The 24,934-nt window shown below is 46.7% G+C and overlaps 2 protein-coding genes across 3 annotated transcripts in view; both read left to right on the top strand.

The window, feature by feature from the left end:
* LOC149453245 (uncharacterized) overlaps positions 1-24,934 on the top strand; it is a 42,448-nt gene that overhangs the window by 1,500 nt on the left and 16,014 nt on the right. Inside the window, exons 1-3 of one of the 2 annotated variants that reach the window (XM_089688309.1) lie at positions 2,771-5,118; positions 5,813-5,941; positions 6,361-6,495. In XM_089688309.1, coding sequence (XP_089544435.1) covers positions 5,846-5,941; positions 6,361-6,495 — 231 coding nt within the window. In that variant the 5' untranslated portion in view covers positions 2,771-5,118; positions 5,813-5,845. Of the gene's footprint in view, positions 1-2,770; positions 5,119-5,812; positions 5,942-6,360; positions 6,496-24,934 lie in introns of those variants that run through there. The other variant, XM_089688307.1, reaches the window with a different exon arrangement.
* LOC149453246 (uncharacterized) lies at positions 6,570-24,325 on the top strand. Its single transcript, XM_089688588.1, is given in 12 exon segments — positions 6,570-6,705; positions 6,822-6,919; positions 7,225-7,476; positions 7,586-7,738; positions 7,855-7,996; positions 8,245-9,738; positions 15,815-15,915; positions 16,043-16,177; positions 16,264-16,440; positions 16,509-16,703; positions 16,793-16,928; positions 22,080-24,325. Coding segments are annotated over 12 exon segments (4,563 nt in total). The 5' UTR covers positions 6,570-6,620; the 3' UTR covers positions 23,675-24,325.

Below are 24,934 nucleotides of genomic sequence, written 5' to 3'. Positions count from 1 at the left end.
TATAAAAGTTTGCAAATAAATACTTCAGAAATTTAGGCTGAGATGTATTCTGCTCCATTTCTTGTGTGAAAATAACCAAAATCAGTGTTTATTATTGAGTCCTCATGCACACGGGACATTGTTACAGCGGCTGTTTTTGGCTTTTGATGTTTTTTTCTACAGCCAGTAAACCTTCCAGCATGTTATCCTATGTGTCCATGCACACAGAGACTGGAATCAACGTTTTTTGGCTGGAAAAAACATCATTCTTGGACTTTTTTTGAACAAAAAAAAAGTTTTTTTCATAAAAAAAAACGCTAAAAATGCAAACATGGAAAAACGATGCTAAAAGCGAATGCAAAAACACTGAAAAACTGTTTTTTAACGTGACTTTACACAGCTAACGTTACCAGCGTTATCAAAACGTCCCCCCAGTGTGCAGGAGGACTTAGTCTGTAGGGAAATTTATCGAGTTCACAAACTACGGGATATATCTGAAAATCAATCGATCCTGAAGTACTGACAGCCAATCGAATTTCTTGAGGCCCAAAAAATGTCAGGACGGTACAGATATCCCCCAAATGTTAGGACGGTACAGATATCCCCCAAATGTCGGGACGGTACAGGTGTCTTCCAAATGTCAGGACGGTACAGATATCCCCCAAATGTCAGGACGGTACAGATATCCCCCAAATGTCAGGACGGTACAGATATCCCCCAAATGTCAGGACGGTACAGATATCCCCCAAATGTCAGGACGGTACAGATATCCCCCAAATGTCAGGACGGTACAGATATCCCCCAAATGTCAGGACGGTACAGATATCCCCCAAATGTCAGGACGGTACAGATATCCCCCAAATGTCAGGACGGTACAGATATCCCCCAAATGTCAGGACGGTACAGATATCCCCCAAATGTCAGGACGGTACAGATATCCCCCCAAATGTCAGGACGGTACAGATATCCCCCAGATGTCAGGACGGTACAGATATCCCCCCAAATGTCAGGACGGTACAGATATCCCCCCAAATGACAGGACAGTACAGGTATCCTCCAAATGTCAGGACAGGACAGTTATCCCCCAAATGCCAGGGCGGTACAGGTATCCCCTAAATGTTAGGGCGGTACAGGTATCCCCCAAATGTCAGAACACTACAGGTATCCTCCAAATGTCAGGACAGGACAGTTATCCCCCAAATGTCAGAACGGTACAGGTATCCTCCAAATGTCAGGACAGGACAGTTATCCCCCAAATGTCAGGACGGTACAGGTATCCCCCAAATGTCAGGACGGTACAGGTATCCCCCAAATGTCAGAACGGTACAGCTATCCCCCAAATGTCAGGACGGTACAGCTATCCCCCAAATGTCAGAACGGTACAGCTATCCCCCAAATGTCAGGACGGTACAGGTATCCCCCAAATGTCAGAACGGTACAGCTATCCCCCAAATGTCAGGACGGTACAGATATCCCCCAAATGTCAGGACAGGACAGATATCCCCCAAATGTCAGGACAGGACAGATATCCCCCAGATGACCCCTTTTTGCAAAGTCCAGTTCATAAAAGGGATGGTGTGTTTTTTTGAAGTTGTAATTTTTTTGTCATAATTTTTCGGAAAATGAAGAAATTAAAAAAATTATTTTCACATTTTTTTTTTACATCCTGTCACCAGTGCAGTACAGCGTCATCATATAACTGGTGTGGCGGTGATCAGGGACACTGACTAGTAACAATACGAAAAAAAAATATATAGTTTTTTTTTTAATTAAATTGTTTTCTCTTTTTTTAAGATTTTTTTTCCATATTAAACTATGACCAAAGTAGTATAATGTTACCATAGAAACATTGTACTACTTTGGGGAAGTGATCACTATTTTGTTTTACAAAATTTGATTGCTTACAACAAAGAATTTATTTGCTATAAGGAAGCATTTAACTGAATTAAATCGATTCATTCAGGTTTTATAGTTGTGATTGGCCACGGCTAATCACATGACACAGATGGGCTGTGATTTGCCCAGCCTTTGCATGTGATCACTTGGACCATTCACAGATAGACACACTTGTATACAATGGATGGCATGAAAGGAAGCCATCCATTGTATGTGATTGGTCATAGCAGGTCACATGGTACTGGCAACGGGGCCGGTACACAGATCTGTCCAAGGTACACAGCCGGTGACAGATCGCGCCACAGCGCGGCTCTGCAGGCACGTGCAAAGCATGATCTGGGAAGGACATCATATGACGCCCTACCAGAGAGACGAGAGGTTCGCCTGGCCGTCATTTGACCATAGGCTGTACGGGAAGTGGTTAAACCCCCCCCCCCCCCCCACACATTTATTTTCTGTACAAGGGTACAGAGTACAGTGGTCAGGAGTATGTCATATACAGCCCAGGGTACAGAGTGTGATGGTCAGGAGTATAGCATATACAGCCCAGGGTACAGAGTGTGATGGTCAGGAGTATAGCATATACAGCCCAGGGTACAGAGTGCGATGGTCAGGAGTATAGCATATACAGCCCAGGGTACAGAGTGCAGTGGTCAGGAGTATATCATATACAGACCAGGGTACAGGGTGTAGTGGTCAGGAGTATAGCATATACAGCCCAGGGTACAGAGTGCAGTGGTCAGTATATAATATACAGCCCAGGGTACAAAGTGCAGTGGTCAGGAGTATGTCATATACAGCCCAGGGTACAGAGTGCAGTGGTCAGGAGTATGTCATATACAGCCCAGGGTACAGAGTGCAGTGGTCAGGAGTATACAATATACAGACCAGGGTACAGAGTGTGATGGTCAGGAGTATAGCATATACAGCCCAGGGTACAGAGTGCAGTGGTCAGTATATAATATACAGCCCAGTGTACAAAGTGCAGTGGTCAGGAGTATATCATATACAGACCAGGGTACAGAGTGCGGTGGTAAGGAGTATATCATATACAGCCCATGGTACAGAATGCAGAGGTCAGGAGTATATCATATACAGTCCATGGTACAGAGTGCAGTGGTCAGGAGTATATCATATACAGACCAAGGTACAGAGTGCAGTGGTCAGGAGTATATCATATACAGCCCAGGGTGCAGTGGTCAGGAGTATATCATATACAGCCCAGGGTACAGAGTGTGGTGGAAAGGAGTATATCATATACAGCCCAGGGTACAGAGTGCAGTGGTCAGGAGTATATCATATACAGCCCAGAGTACAGAGTGCAGTGGTCAGGAGTATATCATATACAGCCCAGAGTACAGAGTGCGGTGGTCAGGGGGTTATCATATACAGCCCAGGGTACAGAGTGCAGTGGTCAGGAGTAGATCATATACAGCCCAGGGTACAGAGTGTGGTGGTAAGGAGTAGATCATATACAGCCCATGGTACAGAGTGTAGTGGTCAGGGGTATGTCATATACAGCCCAGGGTACAGAGTGTGGTGGTAAGGAGTAGATCATATACAGCCCAAGGTACAGAGTGCAGAGGTCAGGAGTATATCGTATACAGCCCATGGTACAGAGTGCTGTGGTTCGGAGTATATCATATACAGCCCATGGTACAGAGTGGATTACTCAGGAGCATGTCCTATAAAACCCAAGAGACAGAGTGCAGTGGTCAGGAGTATGTCATATATAGTCCAGAATGCAGTGGTCAGGAGTATATCATATATCTGGTTCCCCAAGCAGCTTTGACAGAAGGCCTCAGTGCGGGACTTGAGTATTTATCATACACATGGGTGTGGGGTCTAGTATGGCCTGGAGGGTGCAATTGTCCTTCCCTGTCTTCTGGTACCAACTGACACTGACACCCAGGCAGAAGTACAGTCCTTGGCCGTCCGTTCAATCCTCCTGTTCTCTCCAGCAGAATCCTCCAATTGCACACTCTGAAGTCTCTCCCCTCGGCCCCGTGCCTTCCCGGGCTTTTCTATTTATCTGACCCCTCCTGCCTTCAGGTGTGCTGGATCTTGTAGTCTCATGTGGCAGAGTTTACCATATACAACTCAGTGAACATGGTGCATGCCCCCTACCTCCTGAAATATATCGATCACATGCCATCAACATTGGGGAGTGCCTTGCCAGGATGGATCCCCTGGCACAACACCCTGTCTCCATGTGGATGGAGACTCGGCCCCTTTTTTTTTTTTTACAACCCCTACAAAGGGGTCCTCAGTTACCACCCCCCATACATAATGTGAGTATGGGGTACATAGCACACAATGGTACCACTAGCTGAATGACAGCTCTCTGAGCGGCCATATTTGATGGCCACTGGTCTGTTTTAAATGCTGCTTTATGCATTGATAGTATGGTCACCTGATGGCTCAGCACCATCCACAGGCAGCTTAACTCTTCAATTAGACACGGAAGTTGATGCCATCACAATTTCCCTTCAGACAATTGCAGTACAGAGGACGTTTTTCCAGTCTTTTGAAGGGTATGAGAACGACTTCCCTAAGCCAGTCTCTATGAAACACTAACACTGACTGAGTAGACATGGAAGAAGAGAAGGGGCTAGGTAGCACTAAACTAACTAGCTCTAAAAAGGAGGGCAGGATAGTCAAAGATACCAAATCACATTAGTAAACAAGTAGCAGCAGGCCCAACACTGCCACTAGAGTAAGAAGACAATGACTTTCCTAAGCCTGTCTTTGTGAAAAGTTAACATTGACTGAGTAGGCATGGAAGAAGAGGTGAGGGTCTAGCTAAACTAACTAGCTCTAAACAGGAGGCGAGTGGGTGCACTGGCCAAATATGACCATTTGATGAACTGTAAACAGCTTGGGTTGAACTTATAGTCAACCCAAACCAGAAGTTCGTTCCCATTGAGAAACAAAAACTCATTACTCAAAGAACTCCTAGTGACCTTTTGGAGGAGCCCTGGCTGAGAAAGGCTGGACTAGGCAGTCGTATATTTCTGTCCCCCTTGGTGGGAGTGGAGGTGACCCCTCTATGAGGATATACAGTCCATACACACCCAGCACAAGGCCGGGGTCACCAGACGGTTCTCGGGGCTGCAGTTCTTCTGAGCTCCACAAGGGGTGATCTCACGTCTACCCAGACAGGAAGTGGTGTCAGGTGCAGACAGGAAGTTCCATGTGGCACAAAGTAGAGAGGAGACATTGCTGGAAGTGACAGCAGAGGAGGTAATAGGATCTTACTTTCTATTTACATCCAGTAATCCCCCGTCATGTCTGTCCTCTCCCTCCACCGTCACGTCCGCCCTTCCACCGTCCCGTCTGCCCTCTCCCTCCCTCGTCCCATCCATCCTGCTCCTCCATTGTCCCGTTCGCCCTCCACCATCCCGTCCGCCCTCTCCCTCCACCCTCCTGTCCGCCCTCTCCCTCCACCCTCCTGTCCGCCCTCTCCCTCCCTCCACTGTCGCATTCACCCTCTCCCTCCACCATCATGCCCGTCCTGTTCTTCCACCGTCCCGTCTGCCCTCTCCCTCCCTCCACTGTCCAGACCACCCTCTCCCTCCCTGCACCGCAACGCCAGTCCTGTTCCTCCGCCGTCATGCCTGCCCTTTCCCTCCCTCTGTCATCCCGTCCACCATTTCCCTCCACCGTCTCTTCCGTCCGCCATTTCACTCCCTCCACCGTCCCATCCATTCTGTTCCTCCACCTTCACTGTGACATCTTTTATCTCCAGCAGATGATGATAAACGCATATATTGTGTGGGAACCCAAATGAACCCTTTCAGGGTCACACTAAATGTGTTCACATGGGGTCTGTAGTTCTTAAATGTCCAGCAACCCTCCTATTCCCCCCTCACATCCACATACTATTATTGTGTGACCGCGATACCATCCAAATCATTCTTACTGTCATTTCCCAAAGTTATCCATCTACAAGGAGACCTGTATAGATCAAATGACTGCACCAATGAGGATGGAGGAGGAGCGGAGTCACATGACTGAGAGGATACTAAACCTCACCCTGGAGATCATTTACCTGCTGACTGGAGAGGTGAGGAGGATTCTGGGAGGTCACATGACATCACTCTCATCTCTATTAATAAAACACAGACCTGACCAGAGAGGTGAGGAGGATTCTGGGAGGTCACATGACATCACTTTCATCTCCATTAATAAAACACAGACCTGACCGGTGAGGTGAGGAGGATTCTGGGAGGTCACATGACATCACTCTCATCTCTATTAATAAAACACAGACCTGACCAGAGAGGTGAGGAGGATTCTGGGAGGTCACATGACATCACTTTCATCTCCATTAATAAAACACAGACCTGACCGGTGAGGTGAGGAGGATTCTGGGAGGTCACATGACATCACTCTCATCTCTATTAATAAAACACAGACCTGACCGGAGAGGGGAGGAGGATTCTGGGAGTCTAACATGATATTCCTATTGGTTTCTCAATGCAGAGATTTCCTCTTCTGAAGTCAGGTGATCATATGACCATCACAGTGCCTCCATGGGACTCCCTAAACCCTGAGAGACACAACATGGAGAAGATTCTAGAAGTCACCAGAGAGATCACTGAGCTGCTGACAGGAGAGGTGAGTGGTGCCGGGAATTCTGGGACATTCTCCAGTAACAGACAAGGGATGTGTCTGGATGGTGACTGTATCATTGTGTGTGTCAGGTTCCTATAAGGTGTCAGGATGTCACTGTCTATTTCTCCATGGAGGAGTGGGAGTATTTAGAAGGACACAAGGACCTCTACAAGGACGTCATGATGGACAATCAGCCGCCCCTCACATCACCGGGTAAGAGGAGACTTTATTGTAAAGGAGAGAGCAGTACTGAGGGTCCACCTAGATCCCCCATCATCTGATAAACACATAGAAACAATGGATTCAGTCAGTGTGTGTGTTTCCTACAGATGGATCCAGTCATGGGAACCCACCAGAGACATGTCCCCGTCCTCTGTATTCCCAGGATTCCACACAGGGAGGTCCCACCATCCCTCACCATCATCAGGTAGGTGGATCCAGTCATGTGAACCCACCAGAGAGATGTCTCTGTCCTCTGTATTCCCGGGATTCCACACAGGGAGGTCCCACCATCCTTCACCATCATCAGGTAGGTGGATCCAGTCATGGGAACCCACCAGAGAGATGTCCCCATCCTCTGTATTCCTGGGATTCAACACAGGAAGATCACACCATCCCTCACCATCATCAGGTAGATGGAACTAGAACAGATATCAAAGCTATGAGAGGACATTCTTTCATGTGATCTCTTGTTCTGTTTTACACATATATCCTATCATCTTTGGTGTTTAGGACGAGGAATTGAAAGACATCAAAGTTGAGATTAAGGAGGAGGAAGAAGACACAATGGTGAGTGAAGCTCAGCAGTCTATAGGAGGGGGAGATCCTCTGTATTCTCGGGATTCCACACAGGAAGTTCACACCATCCCTCACCATCATCAGGTAGATGGATCCAGTCATGGGAACCCACCAGAGAGATCTCCCCATCCTCTGTATTCCCAGGATTCCACACAGGAAGGTCCCACCATCCCCCACCATCATCAGGTAGGTGGGACTAAGGAACTAGAAAAGATATCTAAGCTATGAGAGGACATTCTTCCATGTGATCTCTTGTTCTGTTTTACACATATATTCTATCATCTTTGGGGTTTAGGACGAGGAACTGAAAGACATCAAAGTTGAGATTAAAGAGGAAGAAGAAGACGACACATTGGTGAGTGGAGCTCGGCAGTCTATGGGAAGGGGAGATCCTCTGTATTCCTGGGATTCCACACAGGAAGATCACACCATCCCTCACCATTACAAGGTTGGTTGAACGGAATATCTGGGATATGGACTGGGGGAGATGATGTTTGGATCTTTTTTACATATGTCACAATATTACATCTTAAGTTTTATGTTTCTCACATTTTCTTGGTTTAGGGTGAAGATCTGAGACATCTAAAAGTTGAGGTGAAGTCAGAAGAAGAAGGGGCGTATGTGAGGGATGATCAGCAGTCTATGGAGGAGGATGGAATAACGGGGGCATTTATAGAGGAGGACACTCCTACAGAGATCAGCACAGGTGGGTCATTAGGGGATCCCCCGCCCCTCCACCTACCAAATGATACAAAATATATAAGTCAGTGTAGCATCACCCAAAAATATAGGAAACAAATGACCTGGTAGGAGATCAGAGGAGCCATTTCCTAGTTCCCTTGAGGGTGGAATTGGAAGCTCCTCAGAGACCAAGCTGCCTGATGTGGGTGGAGTCCTGGTTTGGGGGAACCAATCAGCTCCTGTCTAGTAATCCTCTTTGTCTTTGTATTTTAGTCCATGGCCGGGAGATGAGGAAAACCTCAGAGGATTGTCTCACTTTGTCTCCAGACTGGAAAGTAGAAGATGACGACATCACACAGTATAGTCCAGGAGAAAACCCGGCTCCCTCCAATGTCCACCTGGCACCTCCCAGTGTAGATGGACCATCGGATTCCTCGTATCCTGAGGAACCTCCGAATGTGCGGGACCGGGCCGGCCTTCCAACAGAGAAGAGGTTCTCCTGCCCTGAGTGTGGGAAATGTTTCTGTTTTAAATCCAGTTTTAATGTACATAAAAGACTTCACACGGGTGAGAAGCCGCATACCTGCCCTGAGTGCAGGAAATGTTTTTCTCAAAAGTCCTACCTTAAAAAACATCAAAAATCTCACACAGGGGAGAAGCCGTATTCCTGTCCTGAGTGCAGGAAATGTTTCCATTTTAAATTCCAACTTCAGGTGCATAAAAGAACCCACACAGGTGAGAGGCCACATTTCTGCCCTGAGTGCGGGAAAGGTTTTTCAAGCAAGTCTATACTTTCCACACATCAGATATTGCACACAGGTGAGAAGCCATATTCCTGTCCTGAGTTCGGGAAATGTTTTTCCATGAAATCCTATTTCAATAACCATCAGAGATTACACACGGGAGAAGATCTGCACTCCTGTTCTGAGTGCGGAAAACGTTTTGTACAAAAATCATATCTTGTTACACATCAAATAACTCACACGGGTGAAAGGCCGTATTCCTGCCAAGAGTGCGGGAAATGTTTTTCAAGGAAAGGCCATCTTGACAGTCATCAGAAATCTCACACGGGCGAGAAGCCATATTCTTGTCCTGTGTGCAGGAAATGTTTTACCTCAAAGTCATATCTTTCTGTACATAAGAGGTCTCACATGGTGGAGAAACAGTATTCCTGTGCTGAGTGCGGGAAATATTTTCTACAGAAATCAGATCTTGTCTCTCATCAATGGTCATCTCACAAAGAGTTGTATTCCTGCCCTGAGTGCGGGAAATGTGTTTCAACAAAGTCACACCTTTCCATACATCAGAGGTCTCACACGGGGGAAAAGCCATATTCCTGTCCTGAGTGCGGGAAATGTTTTTTAAATAAATCGCGTCTTGTCACACATCAAAGGTCTCACACGGGGGAGAAGCCTTTTTGCTGTTCAGAGTGCGGGAAATGTTTTTTAGAGAAGTCCACCCTTCGTTATCATCAGAGACTGCACACGGGGGAGAAGCTATATTCCTGTTCTGAGTGTGGGAAATGTTTTGTAAAACAATCAGTACTTGTCATCCATCAGAGGTCTCACACGGGGGAGAAGCCATTTTCCTGTCCTGAGTGCGAGAAATGTTTTTCGGACAAGTCTTCTCTTCACAAACATCAGATTTTGCACACGGGTGAGAAACCACATTCCTGTCCTGAGTGTGGGAAATGTTTTTCAAGGAAGGCCTATCTTCGCAGGCATCAGAGATGTCGCATGGAGGAGAAGTCATTTTTCTGGCCTGAGTAAGGCAAATATTCCTGATCGAAGTCTTGTCTTCCTGTACAGCAGGGGTCCCACACAACCCTCGAGGTGTATTCGTGCCTTAAGAAGAAAATAGAAATAGAAAAAAGAAATGTCTTCTAGATGAATTTCGCTGGCGTGTGACACGCATTCATTGGTAATGATGATTATTGACCGTATTTCATTTAATGCGGTGATTTCCTATGAATATCAGCTCCATCTAGTGGCAGTATTGCAGTGCTAATTCCGCCTTGTGGCCAGTAGATGGAACTGGTGATCATAGGAAATCATGGAGTAGATTTAACTTATACCCCCTTCCTGCCCAGGCCAATTTTCAGCTTTCACTTTAAATGACAATTGCGCGGACATGCAACACTGTACCAAGATGACATTTTTAGCATTTTTTTCACACAAATACAACTTTCTTTTGGTGGTATTTACTCCCCGCTGGGTGTTTTATTTTTTTGTGCTATAAACAAAAAAAGCAAAAAATTTGAAAAAAAAAGTTTTTCTTTGTTTCTATTATAAAATTTTGCAAACAGGTAATTTTTCTCCACTGATGTGTGTTGATGAGGCTGCACTGAGAGGTGGCACTGATGGGTACTGATAGGCAGCACTGATAAGCGGCACTGATAGGTACTGATAGGCACACTGCTAGGCAGCACTGATGGGTACTGATATGCGGCACTGCTGGGCACTGACTGACAGCACTGATGGGTGGCACTGATAGGCACAGGTGGGCGGCACTGCTGTGCACTTGTGGTCGGCACAGGTAGGCGGCACTGCTGGGCACTTGTGGGCGGTACTGCTGGGCACTTGTGGGCAGCACTGATGGGTACTGATAGGCGGCACTGCTGGGCACTGACTGACAGCACTGATGGGTGGCAATGATGGGCACTGTTGGGCGGCACTGGTGGGCACTTGTGGGCGCCACTGATGGGTACTGATAGGCGGCACTGCTGGGCACTGACTGACAGCACTGTTGGGCACTTGTGGGTGGCACTGGTGGGCACTGACTGGCGGCACTGATGGGTACAGGTGGGCAGCACTGCTGGGCACTTGTGGGTGGCACTACTGGGTTCTTGTTAGTGGCACTGCTGGGCAGTGACTGGTGGCACTGCTGGGCACTGATCATTAGGGCACTGATCATCAGTGCCCTGATGATCGGTGCCAATCCCTCCTCTGACAGCTGCTGGTTCTCGGCAGTACTTTCCTCCCGCTGTGACAGCATGAGGAAAGTGCAGCCAATAACTGGCAACTGCATTTCCCTGTGATCAGTGTGTCATTGGACATGGCTGATCACGTGGTAAAAGGCCACTGTGATTGGCCTTTTACCACATCACGTGATCAGCTGTGTCCGCAGGACACAGCAATCACGGAGAGCGTCATATGACGCCCTCCTAGAACTGGCCGGCCGCAGTGAAGCTGTCATTCGGCTATCTGCGGTTGGTAAGTGGTTAAATACTGGCAGAATTTGTTATGGCCAGGGGCGGACTGACCATTTGGAAACTCGGGCACTGCCTGGGGTCAGTAGGGGGCCCCATGAGATGCCCCTGGTACCTTTTTCATAGGCTTTTTTGAGGTTGGGCAAGGACACGGGCCCCATGATCCTCTATTGCCCAGGGGCCCCATGAGTTGTCAGTCCACCCCTGGTTATGGCTGGGCGAATGCTGGTCCAATGACTTGTCTGTAAGTGGACCCTTTCATTGCCGTCCTCATACTAGTACCTGGAATCTGAACTCCGCCCCCTAGGAGCATAGTAGGCGTCAGCTGGATTGCTGTACAAATTTTTTTTTTTTAACATCCCTAAAATATCCGATGGGTAGTATGTGGCCGATAAATCTATAGACCTCCTAGCCGTGTTATTACCAGGCTGCAGCCAGGGGGAGATCTAATGGTTAGAGAGGGACAAAGGGAGAGCGATCCCATCTAGCTCACATTAACCCTTTCACTGCCAGAGCTGCTTAACCCATCACATTTTGGGCCTGAAGATTAGTTAACCCCTTCAATACTGGCACTTTCATCCTCTTCCTGCCCGCCGGGCACTTTTTTGCCGTCATCATACTAGTACCTAGAATCATACTCCTCCCCCTAGGAGCATTGTAGGCGTCGGCTAGATTGCTGTGCAAATTTCTTTTTTTTGTAATAGATCCCTAAAATATCAGATGGGTAGTATGTGGCCGATAAATCTATAGACCTAGCCGTGTTATTACCAGGCTGCAGCCAGGGGGAGCTCTAACGGTTAGAGGGGGACCGCGGCAGAGCGATCCCATCTGACTCACATTAACTCTTTCACTGCCAGAGCTGCTTAGCATACATGTGAAAGGTCACATTTTGGGACTGAAGATTAGTTAAACCCCTCCCACATCTATTTTCTGAAAGCGCAGACGCAGGAGAATTAAATGGCGGTCGTTGTCAAGGTGTTCCTCGCACACAAATATCCGGGTTTATTTTCTGCTTTTTCTACGTTGGGATTCTCGGTGATGATATTGTAGCACTGTGTATTGTATTGCACACAAAATTAACATTGTAATAAAAAGTTGACTGAATGGAAAAAAATGAATAAATAACGTGTGCTGGCGCCATGACCACAATCTTCTATATCCAAACATCGGTCACGGGTGACAGTCTACAAGATGTTACCTGAAAATAATGGTCCAGAGTGCAGGGCTCAGGAGTATATCATATACAGACCAGGGTACAGAGTGCAAGGGTCAGGAGTATATCATATACAGACCAAGGTACAGAGTGCAGGGGTCAGGAGTATGTCATATACAGCCCAGGGTACAGAGCGGTGGTCAGGAGTATATCATATACAGCCCAGGGTACAGAGAGTGGTGGTCAGGAGTATATCACATACAGCCCAGGGTACAGAGTGCTCTGGTCAGGGGTATATCATATACAGCCCAGGGTGCCGAGTGCTGTGGTCAGGGGTATATCGTATACAGCCTAGGGTACAGAGTGCAGGGGTATATCATATACAGACCAGGGGTCAGGAGTATATCATATACAGACCAGGGTACAGAGTGCAGTGGTCAGGAGTATATGATATACAGACCAGGGTACAGAGAGCAGGGGTATATGATATACAGCCCAGGGTACAGAGTGCAGTGGTCAGGAGTATATGATATACAGACCAGGGTACAGAGTGCAGTGGTCAGGAGTATATCATATACAGCCCAGGGAACAGAGAGCACTGGTCAGGAGTATATCAGAGTGGATTACTCAGGAGTATGTCCTATAAAACCCAAGATACAGAGTACTGTAGTCAGGAATATGTCATATATAGTCCAGAATGCAATGGTCAGGAGTATATCCTATATCTGGTTCCCCAAGCAGCTTTGATAGAAGGCCTCAATGCGGGACTTGAGTATACACATACACGTGGGTGTGGGGTCTAGTATGGCCTGGTGAGTCCAACTGTCCTCTGTCTTCTGGTACCAGCCGACACTGACACCCAGGCAGAAGTACAGTCCTTGGCCGTCCGTTCAATCTTCCTGCTCTCTCCAGCAGAATCGTCTGATTGTACACTCTGAAGTCTCTCCCCTCGGCCCCGTGCCTTCCCAGGATTTCTATTTATCTGACCCCTCCTGCCTTCAAGTGTGCTGGATCTTGTAGTCTCGTGGCAGAGCTTACCATATACAACTCAGTGAACATGGTGCATGCCCCCCACCTCCTGAACCATATTGATCAAATGCCATCAACATTGGGGAGTGCCTTGCCAGGATGGATCCCCCTGGCTCAACACCCTGTCTCCATGTGGATGTGGGCAGGGCCTTTTTTTCATAACCCCTACAAAGGGGTCCTCAGTTACCACCCCCATACGTAAAGTGAGTATGGGGTCCATAGCACACAATGGTACCACTAGCTGAATGACAGCTCTCTGAGCGGCCATATTTGGGTAGTGATTTCAATGCTATCCCCACCTGTTGTGTTTCAAATGCTGCTTAATGGATTGACATACCTTCTTAGACCCGGTCTGTCTGGACAGTGTAGTGACCAGCCTTGGCACCATCCACAGGCAAAACCCGGTCTGTCTGGACAGTGTAGTGACCTGCCTTGGCACCAACCACAGGCAAGACCCGGTCTGTCTTGACAGTGTAGTGACCAGCCTTGGCACCATCCACAGGAAGCTTAACTCTTCAATGAGACACTGAAGTTGATGCCAATGCAATTTTACTTCAAACAATTGGAGTACAGGGGATGTCTTTTTAAAGAGTAAGAAGACAATGGAATAGGCAGTCGTATATTTATCTCCCCCTTGGTGGGAGTGGAGGTGACCCCTCTATGAGGATATACATTCCATACACACACAGCACAAGCCGGGGTCACACTACCAGACGGTTCTCGGTGCTGTAGTTCCTCTGAGCTCCACAAGGCAGTGATCTCACTTCTACCCGGATAAGAAGTCTCTATGGTAGACAGAAAGTGTCAGATACAGGCAGGAAGTCCATGTGGCAAAGTAGAGAGAAGACATTGTTGGGACTGGCAGCAGAGGAGGTAATAAGATCTTATTTTCTATTTACACCCAATAACCCCTGCCCCCCGTCATGTCCACCCTCTTCCTCCATGGTCACATCTGTCCTCTTCCTCCATCGCCTTGTCCGCCCTCTTCCTCCATCGCCTTGTCCATCCTCTTCCTCCTTCACCTTGTCCGTCCTCTTCTTCCATAGTCACGTCCGTCCTCTTCCTGCACCGTCACTCCCGTCCTCTTCCTCCACCGTCACGCCCGTCCTCCACCGTCACGGCCGTCCTCTTCCTCCACCGTCACGTCCGTCCTCTTCCTCCACCGTCACGTCCGTCCTCTTCCTCCATCGCCAACGTCCGTCCTCTTCATCGCCAACATCCGTCCTCTTCATCGCCAACATCCGTCCTCTTCCTCCATTGCCAACGTCCGTCCTCTTCCTCCATCGCCAACGTCCGTCCTCTTCCTCCATCGCCACGTCCGTCCTCTTCCTCCATCGCCACGTCCGTCCTCTTCCTCCATCGCCACGTCCGTCCTCTTCCTCCATCGCCACGTCCGTCCTCTTCCTCCATCGCCACGTCCGTCCTCTTCCTCCATCGCCACGTCCGTCCTCTTCCTCCATCGTCACGTCCGTCCTCTTCCTCCATAGTCACGTCCTTCCTCTTCCTCCATAGTCACGTCCTTCCTCCATAGTCACGTCTTTCCTCTTCCTCCACAGACACGTCCGCCCTCTTCCTCCAGAGACACGTCCGCCCTCTTCCTCCATCGCCAACATCCGTCCTCTTCCTCCATTGCCAACGTCCGTCCTCTTCCTCCATCGCCAACGTCCGTCCTCTTCCTCCATCGCCACGTCCGTCCTCTTCCTCCATCGCCACGTCCGTCCTCTTCCTCCATCGCCACGTCCGTCCTCTTCCTCCATCGCCACGTCTGTCCTCTTCCTCCATCGTCACGTCCGTCCTCTTCCTCCATAGTCACGTCCTTCCTCTTCCTCCATAGTCACGTCCTTCCTCCATAGTCACGTCTTTCCTCTTCCTCCACAGACACGTCCGCCCTCTTCCTCCAGAGACACGTCCGTCCTCTTCCTCCACAGACACGTCCGTCCTCTTCCTCCACAGACACGTCCGCCCTCTTCCTCCATTGCCACGTCTGCCCTCTTCTTCCATCACCACGTATGTCCGTCCTCTTCCTCCATCGCCAACGTCCGTCCTCTTCCTCCATCGCCAACGTTCGTCCTCTTCCTCCATCGCCAACGTCCGTCCTCGTCCTCCATCGCCAACGTCCGTCCTCTTCCTCCATAGTCACGTCCGTCTTCTTTCTCCATAGTTACGTCCTTCATTTTCCTCCATAGTCACGTCCGTCCTCTTCCTCCATAGTCAATGTGACATCTTTTATCACCAGCAGATGATTATACACTCATATACAGTGTGGGAACCCAGATGAACCCTTTCAGGGTCACACTAAATGTGTTCACATGGGGTCAGTAGTTCTTAAATGTCCAGCAACCCTCCTATTCCCCCCTCACATCCACATCCTATTATTGTGTGACCGCGATACCATCCAAATCATTCTTACTGTCATTTCCCAAAGTTATCCGTCTACAAGGAGACCTGAATAGATCAAATGATGGCACCAATGAGGATGGAGGAGGACTGGAGTCACATGACTGAGAAGATACTAAACCTCACCCTGGAGATCATCTACCTGCTGACCGGAGAGGTGAGGAGGATTCTGGGAGGTCACATGACATCACTCTTGTCTCTATTAATAAAACCCAGACCTGACCGGAGAGGTGAGGAGGATTCTGGGATTCTAACATGCTGTTCCTATTGGTTCCTCAATACAGAGATTTCCTCTTCTGAAGTCAGGTGATCATATGACCATCACAGTGCCTCCATGTGACTCTTTAAAACCTGAGAGACACAACATGCAGAAGATTCTAGAAGTCACCCAGAAGATCACTGAGCTACTGACAGGAGAGGTGAGCTGTGCCGGGAATTCTGGGACATTCTCCAGTAACAGACAAGGGATGTGTCTGGATGGTGACTGTATCATTGTGTGTGTCAGGTTCCTATAAGGTGTCAGGATGTCACTGTCTATTTCTCCATGGAGGAGTGGGAGTATTTAGAAGGACACAAGGACCTCTACAAGGACGTCATGATGGACAATCAGCCGCCCCTCACATCACCGGGTAAGAGGAGACTTTATTGGAAAGGAGAGAGCAGTACGGAGGATCCACCTAGATCCCCCATCATCTGATAAACACATAGAAACAATGGATTCAGTCAGTGTGTGTGTTTCCTACAGATGGATCCAGTCATGGGAACCCACCAGAGAGATGTCCCCATTCTCTGTATTCCTGGGATTCCACACAGGAAGATCCCACCATCCCTCACCATCATCTGGTTGATGGATCCAGTAATATGAACCCACCAGTGAGATGTCCCCCTCCTCTGTATTCCCGGGATTCCACACAGGAAGGTCACACCATCCCTCACCATCATCAGGTAGATGAGGAACAACCACTGATAGTATCATTAGGATCTGTACATTATCTGCATTGTTACCATTGATGTCATTTGTATTCTATATTCAGAGTGGAAACCTGAGAGTTTCTACAGTTGAGGGCGAAGAAGAAGAGGCGTATGTGAGGGATGATCAGCAGTCTATGGAGGAGGATGGAATAACGGGGACATTTATAGAGGAGGACACTCCTACAGAGATCAGCACAGGTGGGTCATCAACACTAAATCCATTCCTCCTCCCATACTGCTCACTGATTGGTGCAGAGTAGGGCGGGGGCTGGGTGATATCAGCCTGTAATACCCTGGTCACTTTCCTGAGCTGTGTTCCCCGTCATGTATTCCTAGATTTCTCTTGGATAATCTTCCTTTTCTGTGCTGCAGACACAATTTATGTATCTAAACTGGATTTATGGAGATTCTGGGGTTCAGCTGGTAGTAATATGTTGATTTCCGCCAAAGGTGTTGCTCGACCACTGATGGCTGAACATCACGAGTTCTGATTCCTACACTATATCATCTATACTGAACGTTATGTAGTCACTCAGTGACCTCTGGTGGTGCTCAGTCCCACTGTTATTCATGACTAAATCAGGAAGTGATAATGAGGGAGGAGACAATACCCCAATGCTGGTGGTCTTCAGGATCAGTCCAGTCTTCATCTTGGTTGTTCTCCCCCCATCCTCACTCTCTGACCTCTGGTGGGGCTCGGCCCCGTTGTTCTTCATGACTAAATCATGGACTAAATAAGGAAGTGCAGAAATAAGGAAGAAGTACTTCTTGTGTTGGGAAGATGAGTGATAGAGGGGGTGGGGACCCTCGTCCTATAATCCCCTCCTCACTGTCCCTCCTATAAAAGACAGTTCTGGTTGTTTCCTCACTCTCTGACTAAGGTCCATGAATAAGGAAATGACCTGGTAGGAGATCAGAAGAGCCATTTCTTAGTTCCCTTGAGGGTGGAATTGTAAGCTCCTCAGAGACCAAGCTCTGACGGGCGCGGCGTTAGACCCCCAGCTCTTCTCACCAACTTGTGACCGAAGGACCAGCTGATCTCAGACCGCGCTGTCACGTGTGTAACAATGCCACGCTCAGCTGCACCCTGCACAAAGATTTTCCAGCTCACTGGACCACAATCTATGTACCTGCAGCCTGAGAGCGATTGTTACTGGGTCAGGTTAATTACGCAATTAACCCTTCACACTGCCACCACCGCCTTTTTGTACAGAGTAGGAGGAAACTCGGCAATATTAGCAGTAACACTATGATGTTGGAATAATTGTCTGTATACCACTGTCACCGCAGGCAGATGTATGCAGAAGTTTAAAACACACAGTAGCGCTCTTCAGAGACAGGGATTCTTAGTTTGCACTAAAGAGCTTTAGAAACAGTTCAATGCCTTTCAGAAAATAGGATTTATTACTAAAAAGGGTCAACATGGTGCAATAAAAATATTTACAGAAAAGATGTAACCAATATATACAGTGGGGATCGAAGGTTTGGGCACCCCAGCTAAAAATTTGTATTAATGTGCATAAAGAAGCCAAGGAAAGATGGAAAAATCTCCAAAAGGCATCAAATTACAGATTAGACATTCTTATAATATATCAACAAAAGTTAGATTTTATTTACATCATTTACACTTTCAAAATAACATAAAACAAAAAAATGGCATCTGCAAAAGTTTGGGCACCCTGCAGAATTTATAGCATGCACTGCCCCCTTTGCCAAGCTGAGACCTGCCAGTGTCATGGATTGTTCTCAATCATCGTCTGGGAAGACCAGGTGATGTCAATCTCAAAGGTTTTAAATGCCCAGACTCATCTGACCTTGCCCCAACAATCAGCACCATGGGTTCTTCTAAGCAGTTGTCTAGAAAACTGAAACTGAAAATAGTTGACGCTCACAAAGCTGGAGAAGGCTATAAGAAGATAGCAAAGCGTTTTCAGATGTCAATATCCTCTGTTCGGAATGTAATTAAGAAATGGCAGTCATCAGGAACAGTGGAAGTTAAAGCAAGATCTGGAAGACCAAGAAAAATATCAGACAGAACAGCTCGCAGGATTGTGAGAAAAACAATTCAAAACCCACGTTTGACTGCACGATCCCTCCAGAAAGATCTGGCAGACACTGGAGTTGTGGTACACTATTCCACTATAAAGAGATACTTGTACAAATATGGTCTTCATGGAAGAGTCATCAGAAGAAAACCTCTTCTACGTCCTCACCACAAAAATCATCGTTTGAACTTTGCAAATGAACATATAGACAAGCCTGATGCATTTTGGAAACAAGTTCTGTGGACCGATGAGGTTAAAATTGAACTTTTTGTCCGGAATGAGCAAAGGTACGTTTGGAGAAGAAGGGGCACAGAATTTAATGAAAAGAACCTCTGTCCAACTGTTAAGCATGGAGTTGAATCAATCATGCTTTGGGGTTGTGTTGCAGCCAGTGGCACAGGGAACATCTCACGAGTAGAAGGAAAAATGGATTCAATAAAATTTCAGCAAATTTTGGATGGTAACTTGATGCCATCTGTGAAAAAGCTGAAGTTAAAGAGAGGATGGCTTCTACAAATGGATAATGATCCTAAACACACCTCGAAATCCACGGGGGATTACATCAAGAGGCGTAAACTGAAGGTTTTGCCATGGCCTTCACAATCTCCTGACCTCAACATAATTGAAAATCTATGGATAGACCTTAACCATTAGCCGCCCGGCCAATAGCCGTTTGGCGGCTTGAAAAGCGCTGCAGCTTTCCGGGTCCACGCCATTTGGCGTGCTCCCGCACATGCGCCGTTTGCGCTATTGCAGAGCGGCGCAGCAGCGGGATCTGTCACCGCCCGTGCACCTCGGACACGGCCGATGACAGATCCGAGTACCGGCTCCCGTTGCCGGTACCATGTGACCTGCCGCGACCAATCACAGCAGGTCACATGACAGTTGTATACAATGGATGGCTTCATTCATGATGCCATCCATTGTATACTAGTGCCTAGCTGTGAATGGTCACAGCTAATCACATGCACATGTCATGTGATTAGCTGTGACCAAATCACAGCTAAGCACAAAAAAAAAAAAAAAAAGCTGAATGAATCGATTTCATTCAGCTAAATGCTTGCTTATAGCAAAGTAATTCTTTGCTATAAGCAAATTGTGTAAAAAAAAAAAAAAAAATACTGATCACTTCCCCAAAGTAGTACAATGTTACTATGGTAACATTGTACTATTTTGGTCATAGTAAAATATGAAAAAAAATCTTAAAAAAAATAAAAAAAAATGTAATAAAAAATTAAATATAATAAAAAAATAAAAAAAAATTAAAAAAAAATATAATTTTTTTTTTTTTCATACTGTCACCAGTCAGTGTCCCTGTTCACCGCCATGCCAGTTATATGATGACGCTGTACTGCACTGGTGACAGTATGTAAAAAAAAAAATAGTGAAAATAATATTTTTCATTTTTTCATTTTCGGAAAAATTATGACAAAAAAATACAACTTCAAAAAACTCGCCATGCCTCTTATGAAGTACGTCCGACTGTCTACTCAGCAAAAAGGGGTCATTTGGGGATATCTGTACTATTCTGACATTCTTGGACCTCAAGAAATTAGATTGGCTGTCAGTACTTCAGGATTGATCAATATTCAGATCTATACCATAGTTTGTGAACTCTATAACTTTCCTACAAACTAAATAATACATCCTAATTTGGGTTATTTTCACCAAAGACATGTAGCAGAATACATCTCGGCCTAAATTTATGAAGAACAATTATTTATTTGTAAACTTTTATAACAGAAACAAAGAAAAATGTGTTTTTTTTTCAAAATTTTTGGTCTTTTTTTGTTAATTTAGCAAAAAATAAAAACCCCAGCGGTGATTAAATACCACCAAAAGAAAGCTCTAGTTGTGTGAAGAAAATGATAAAATTTTAGTTTGGGTACAATGTTGTATGACTGCGCAATTGTCATTCAAAGTGTGAGAGCGCTGAAACCTGAAAAATGGCCTGGGCAGGAAGGTGTAAAATTGCACGGTATTGAAACGGTTAAAAGAGCAGTGCGTGACAGACAGCCCAGAAATCTCAAAGAACTGGAAGACTTTTGTAAGGAAAAATGGGCAAAGATACCTCAAACAAGAATTGAAAGACTCTTGGCTGGCTACAAAAAGCGTTTACAAGCTGTGATACTTGCCAAAGGGGGCAGTACAAGATATTAACTCTGCAGGGTGCCCAAACTTTTGCAGACGCCATTTTTTTGTTTTCTGTTATTTTGAAAGTGTAAATGATGGAAATAAAATCTAACTTTTGTTGACATATTATAAGAATGTCTAATCTGTAATTTGATGCCTTTTGGAGATTTTTCCATCTTTCCTTGGCTTCTTTATGCACATTAATACAAATTTTTAGCTGGGGTGCCCAAACTTTCGATTGTATATATAAATACAGAGAGTAATAACACAACAGAGAAATAACAGAAAGAAGTTTAGGGAGGTAGAGTACTTGCCAGAGTCCTTGTTTAAGCAGATCAAGTGTCCTGAACAAAAGGGTTGCCTTTTCTTCCAAGTTGGTTCCTGATGTTAAAAGGGAGAATCTCTTCATCTTCTTCTCCCAGGCCTGACAGCCTATTTTCTAGTTCCCCAGCAGGGGGGGTTGTCTCTGAAGCCAAGGGCCAATTGCCTCATTTGGGGAGGGGGTTTTAGGTGGAGACCCAAGCTAGGACCAAAATCCCTCCCAAGTTATACCAGGGTCAATAACCTTCCATAGGTACATGTAGCATCCTATCCACTGGCAGGATAATATGCAGAACGATATTCTGAATGTCCAGACATCAGATATGACATATCTGCCTGTGACGGTTAAAGAGATATCGCTTTCTGCTCTCGGGTAGACGTAATCTAGGGGTGTAAGGTATCAGGTGACTCGCATTAAACTGACCTGTCTGAATATATGCTTTGTTTTATTGTACATATTTCCTTCCAAAAGTTATGAAATTGTATGAAAAAGTGGTTTCACATGGGATGCAGGTTTTACTGCTATTCCGGAATGCTTTCAAGTCCAGTGACTGACGGGTTTATAGCTTTACGAGCAGCTCAGAGCAAGAGTCGGACAGACACCATGGGGCAAGCTAATTGGGTTTACAACCATGAAGGGTATCCAGCTGTGCATTCCTGAACTCCACACACATGGACCACATGCCATTCAACAAAAAGGGAGAGGGGCTGATTTGGAGTGAAAATGACACAAGATGGAGGATCTGTAGCAATTGTACATACAATTGCTACACAAGCTGCCTGGTGTGGGAGGAATCCTGGTTTGGGGGAAACAATCAGCTCCTGTCTAGTAATCCTCTTTGTATTTCAGTCCATGGCCGGGAGATGAGGAAAACCTCCGAGGATTGTCTCACTGAAAATCCAGCTCTCTCCAATGTCCATCCAGCACCACACAGTGTAGATGGACCATCGGATTCCTCGTATCCTGAGGAACCTCAGACTGTGCGGGACCGGGCCGGCCTTTCAACAGAGAAGAGCTTCTCCTGTACTGAGTGCGAGAAATGTTTCTATTCTAAATCCAAACTTAATGTGCATAAACGATCTCACAAAGGTGAGAAGCCACATTCCTGCCCTGAGTGCGGGAAATGTTTTTCAAGGAATTCTCAACTTTTCTTACATCAGAGATCTCACACGGGGGAGAAGCCATTTTCCTGCCCTGAGTGCTGGAAATGTTTTGCACAAAAATCACAACTTGTCAGACATCAGAGGTCTCACACGGGGGAAAAGCCATATTCCTGTCCTGATTGTGGGAAATGTTTTGTACAAAAATCATTACTTTCTGCACATCAGAGGTGTCACACGGGGGAAAAACCGTATTTCTGTTCTGAGTGCGCGAAATGTTTTTCACATATGTCCAATCTTATCATACATCAAAGGTCTCACACGGGTGAGAAACCTTATTCCTGTTCTGAGTGCGGGAAATGTTATGTACATAAAGTAGATCTTGCCACGCATCTGAGGTCTCACACAGGGGAAAAGCCGTATTCCTGTCCTGAGTGTGGAAAATGCTTTTCAGATAAGTCTCATCTTTGCAGACATCGGGGATCTCACAGAGGTGAGAAGTCATTTTCCTGTTCTTTGTGCGGGAAATGTTTTTCACAGAAATCCAGTCTTCATAGACATCAGAGGTCTCACACAAGTGTAAAGCCATATTCCTGTCCTGAATGCGGGAAATGTTTTCCAGAAAAGTCCAATCTTTACAGACATCAGAGATCTCACATGGGGGAGAAACCATATTCCTGCTCTGAGTGTGGGAAAGGTTTTGTAGAAAAATCAGACCTCGTCACACATAAAAGGTCTCACACGGGGGAGAAGCCATTCTCCTGTCCTAAGTGCGGGAAATGTTTTTCAGGGAAGTCCAGTCTTTACAGACATCAGAGATCTCACACGGGTGAAAGGCCGCATTCCTGCCCTGAGTGCGGGAAATGTTTTTTACAAAAATCAGAACTTGTTACACATCAGAGGTCTCACACGGGGGAAAAGCCGTATTCCTGTCCTGAGTGTGGGAAATGCTTTTCAGATAAGTCACACCTTTCCAGACATCGGAGATTGCATGCTGGCGACAAGCCATATACTTGTTCTGAGTGCGGGAAATGTTTTTCCGTGAAGTCCAATCTTAACAGACATCGGAGATTGCACACGAGAGAGAAGCCGCACGCCTGTCCTGAGTGCGGGAAACGTTTTTCACATAAGTACCATCTTTACGCACATGAGAAACTGCACACAGGAGAGAAGCCACTTTCCTGTCCTGAGTGAGGGAAATGTTCTTCACTGAAGTCCTGTCTTCCCGGACATCAGGGGTCCCTCAAAACCCTGGAGGTGTATAAGTGCCTTGAGTGCAGAAAATGTCTTCTAGATGAATGTTGCTGGACATCCCAGCTCTCGTGGGGAAGAAGCACACCCTGATATACACCTCAGATATACTCCGTGGCTGATCTTCATTATGGAAGGAACAGTTCATCAGGAGGTCAGAGGTCACCAAAGACGTGGATGAAGTGTGGGACCGGCTTAGCCATTGATAGACCTAAGAGAATAAAAATGGCATCCTCACCTGTCATTGGCTGATGGTGTAGAGACTTGGAGGTCTAGTTTTTAATAAATACTTGCCCTTGCCCAGCCAGTTTCCATTTTAAGTCAATGGAAAACATTCGACCCGCACAGCAAATTGTTTAATAACATTCGTTTACCCCCCTTCATGCAGAAGTGCATGGGCACATTCACCAGGCGAACTGCTATGCAAATTTTTTAAGAAGAGACTCCCCCTCCCTTAAATGTTGGGAGACATTTATTTAAAGGTGGAATGTATGTAGCAGCCAAATGGACAGACCTCCTAGCAGTGTTATTACCAGGCTGCAGCTAGGGGGAGCTCTACTATTTAGAGTGTGACCACATTAACTCTTCACTGCCAGAGCTGTGTTTGCTTTTGTTTTTTTTTGCACACGTTAAAAAGCACATTTTGGGCCTAAGGATTAGTTAAAACCCCCAAACATATATTTTCTGAGGGCGGAGGCCCTGGAGAATAAAATGGTGGTCATTGTTAAGGTGTTCCAAATTGTACCTTTGTATCCGAGTTTATTTTCTGTGTTGTGATTTTATTCTACAATACTTTGTTATAATGGAACATGCTGTGTATTGTATACAAGTTACAGTGTTACCCCAGCCCCTGCATTCACTATATCCGCTCTCCCTGGACCCTGCATTCACTGTATCCGGTCACCCCGGACCCCGCATTCACTGTATCCGCTCTCCCCTGACCCCGCATTCACTATATCCGCTCTCCCTGGACCCGGCATTCACTATATCCGCTCTCCCCGGACCCGGCATTCACTATATCCGCTCTCCCTGGACCCTGCATTCACTGTATCCGGTCACCCCGGACCCCGCATTCACTGTATCCGCTCTCCCCTGACCCCGCATTCACTGTATCCGCTCTCCCCGGACCCGGCATTCACTATATCCGCTCTCCCCGTACCCCGCATTCACTGTATCCGGTCTCCCCGGAACCCGTATTCACTGTATCCGCTCTCCCCGGACCCGGCATTCACTATATCCGCTCTCCCCGGACCCGGCTTTCACTGTATCCGCTCTCCCCTGACCCCGCATTCACTGTATCCGCTCTCCCCGGACCCGGCATTCACTATATCCGCTCTCTCCGGGCCCGGCATT

This window comes from Staurois parvus, unplaced genomic scaffold (genome assembly GCF_062004578.1).
Source record: "Staurois parvus isolate SC_StPar_1 unplaced genomic scaffold, SC_StPar_1.0 ptg000449l, whole genome shotgun sequence".
NCBI lineage: Eukaryota > Metazoa > Chordata > Amphibia > Anura > Ranidae > Staurois > Staurois parvus.
The sequence above is the reverse complement of the archived record's forward strand: the minus strand, read 5'-3'. Positions and strand labels throughout refer to the sequence as shown.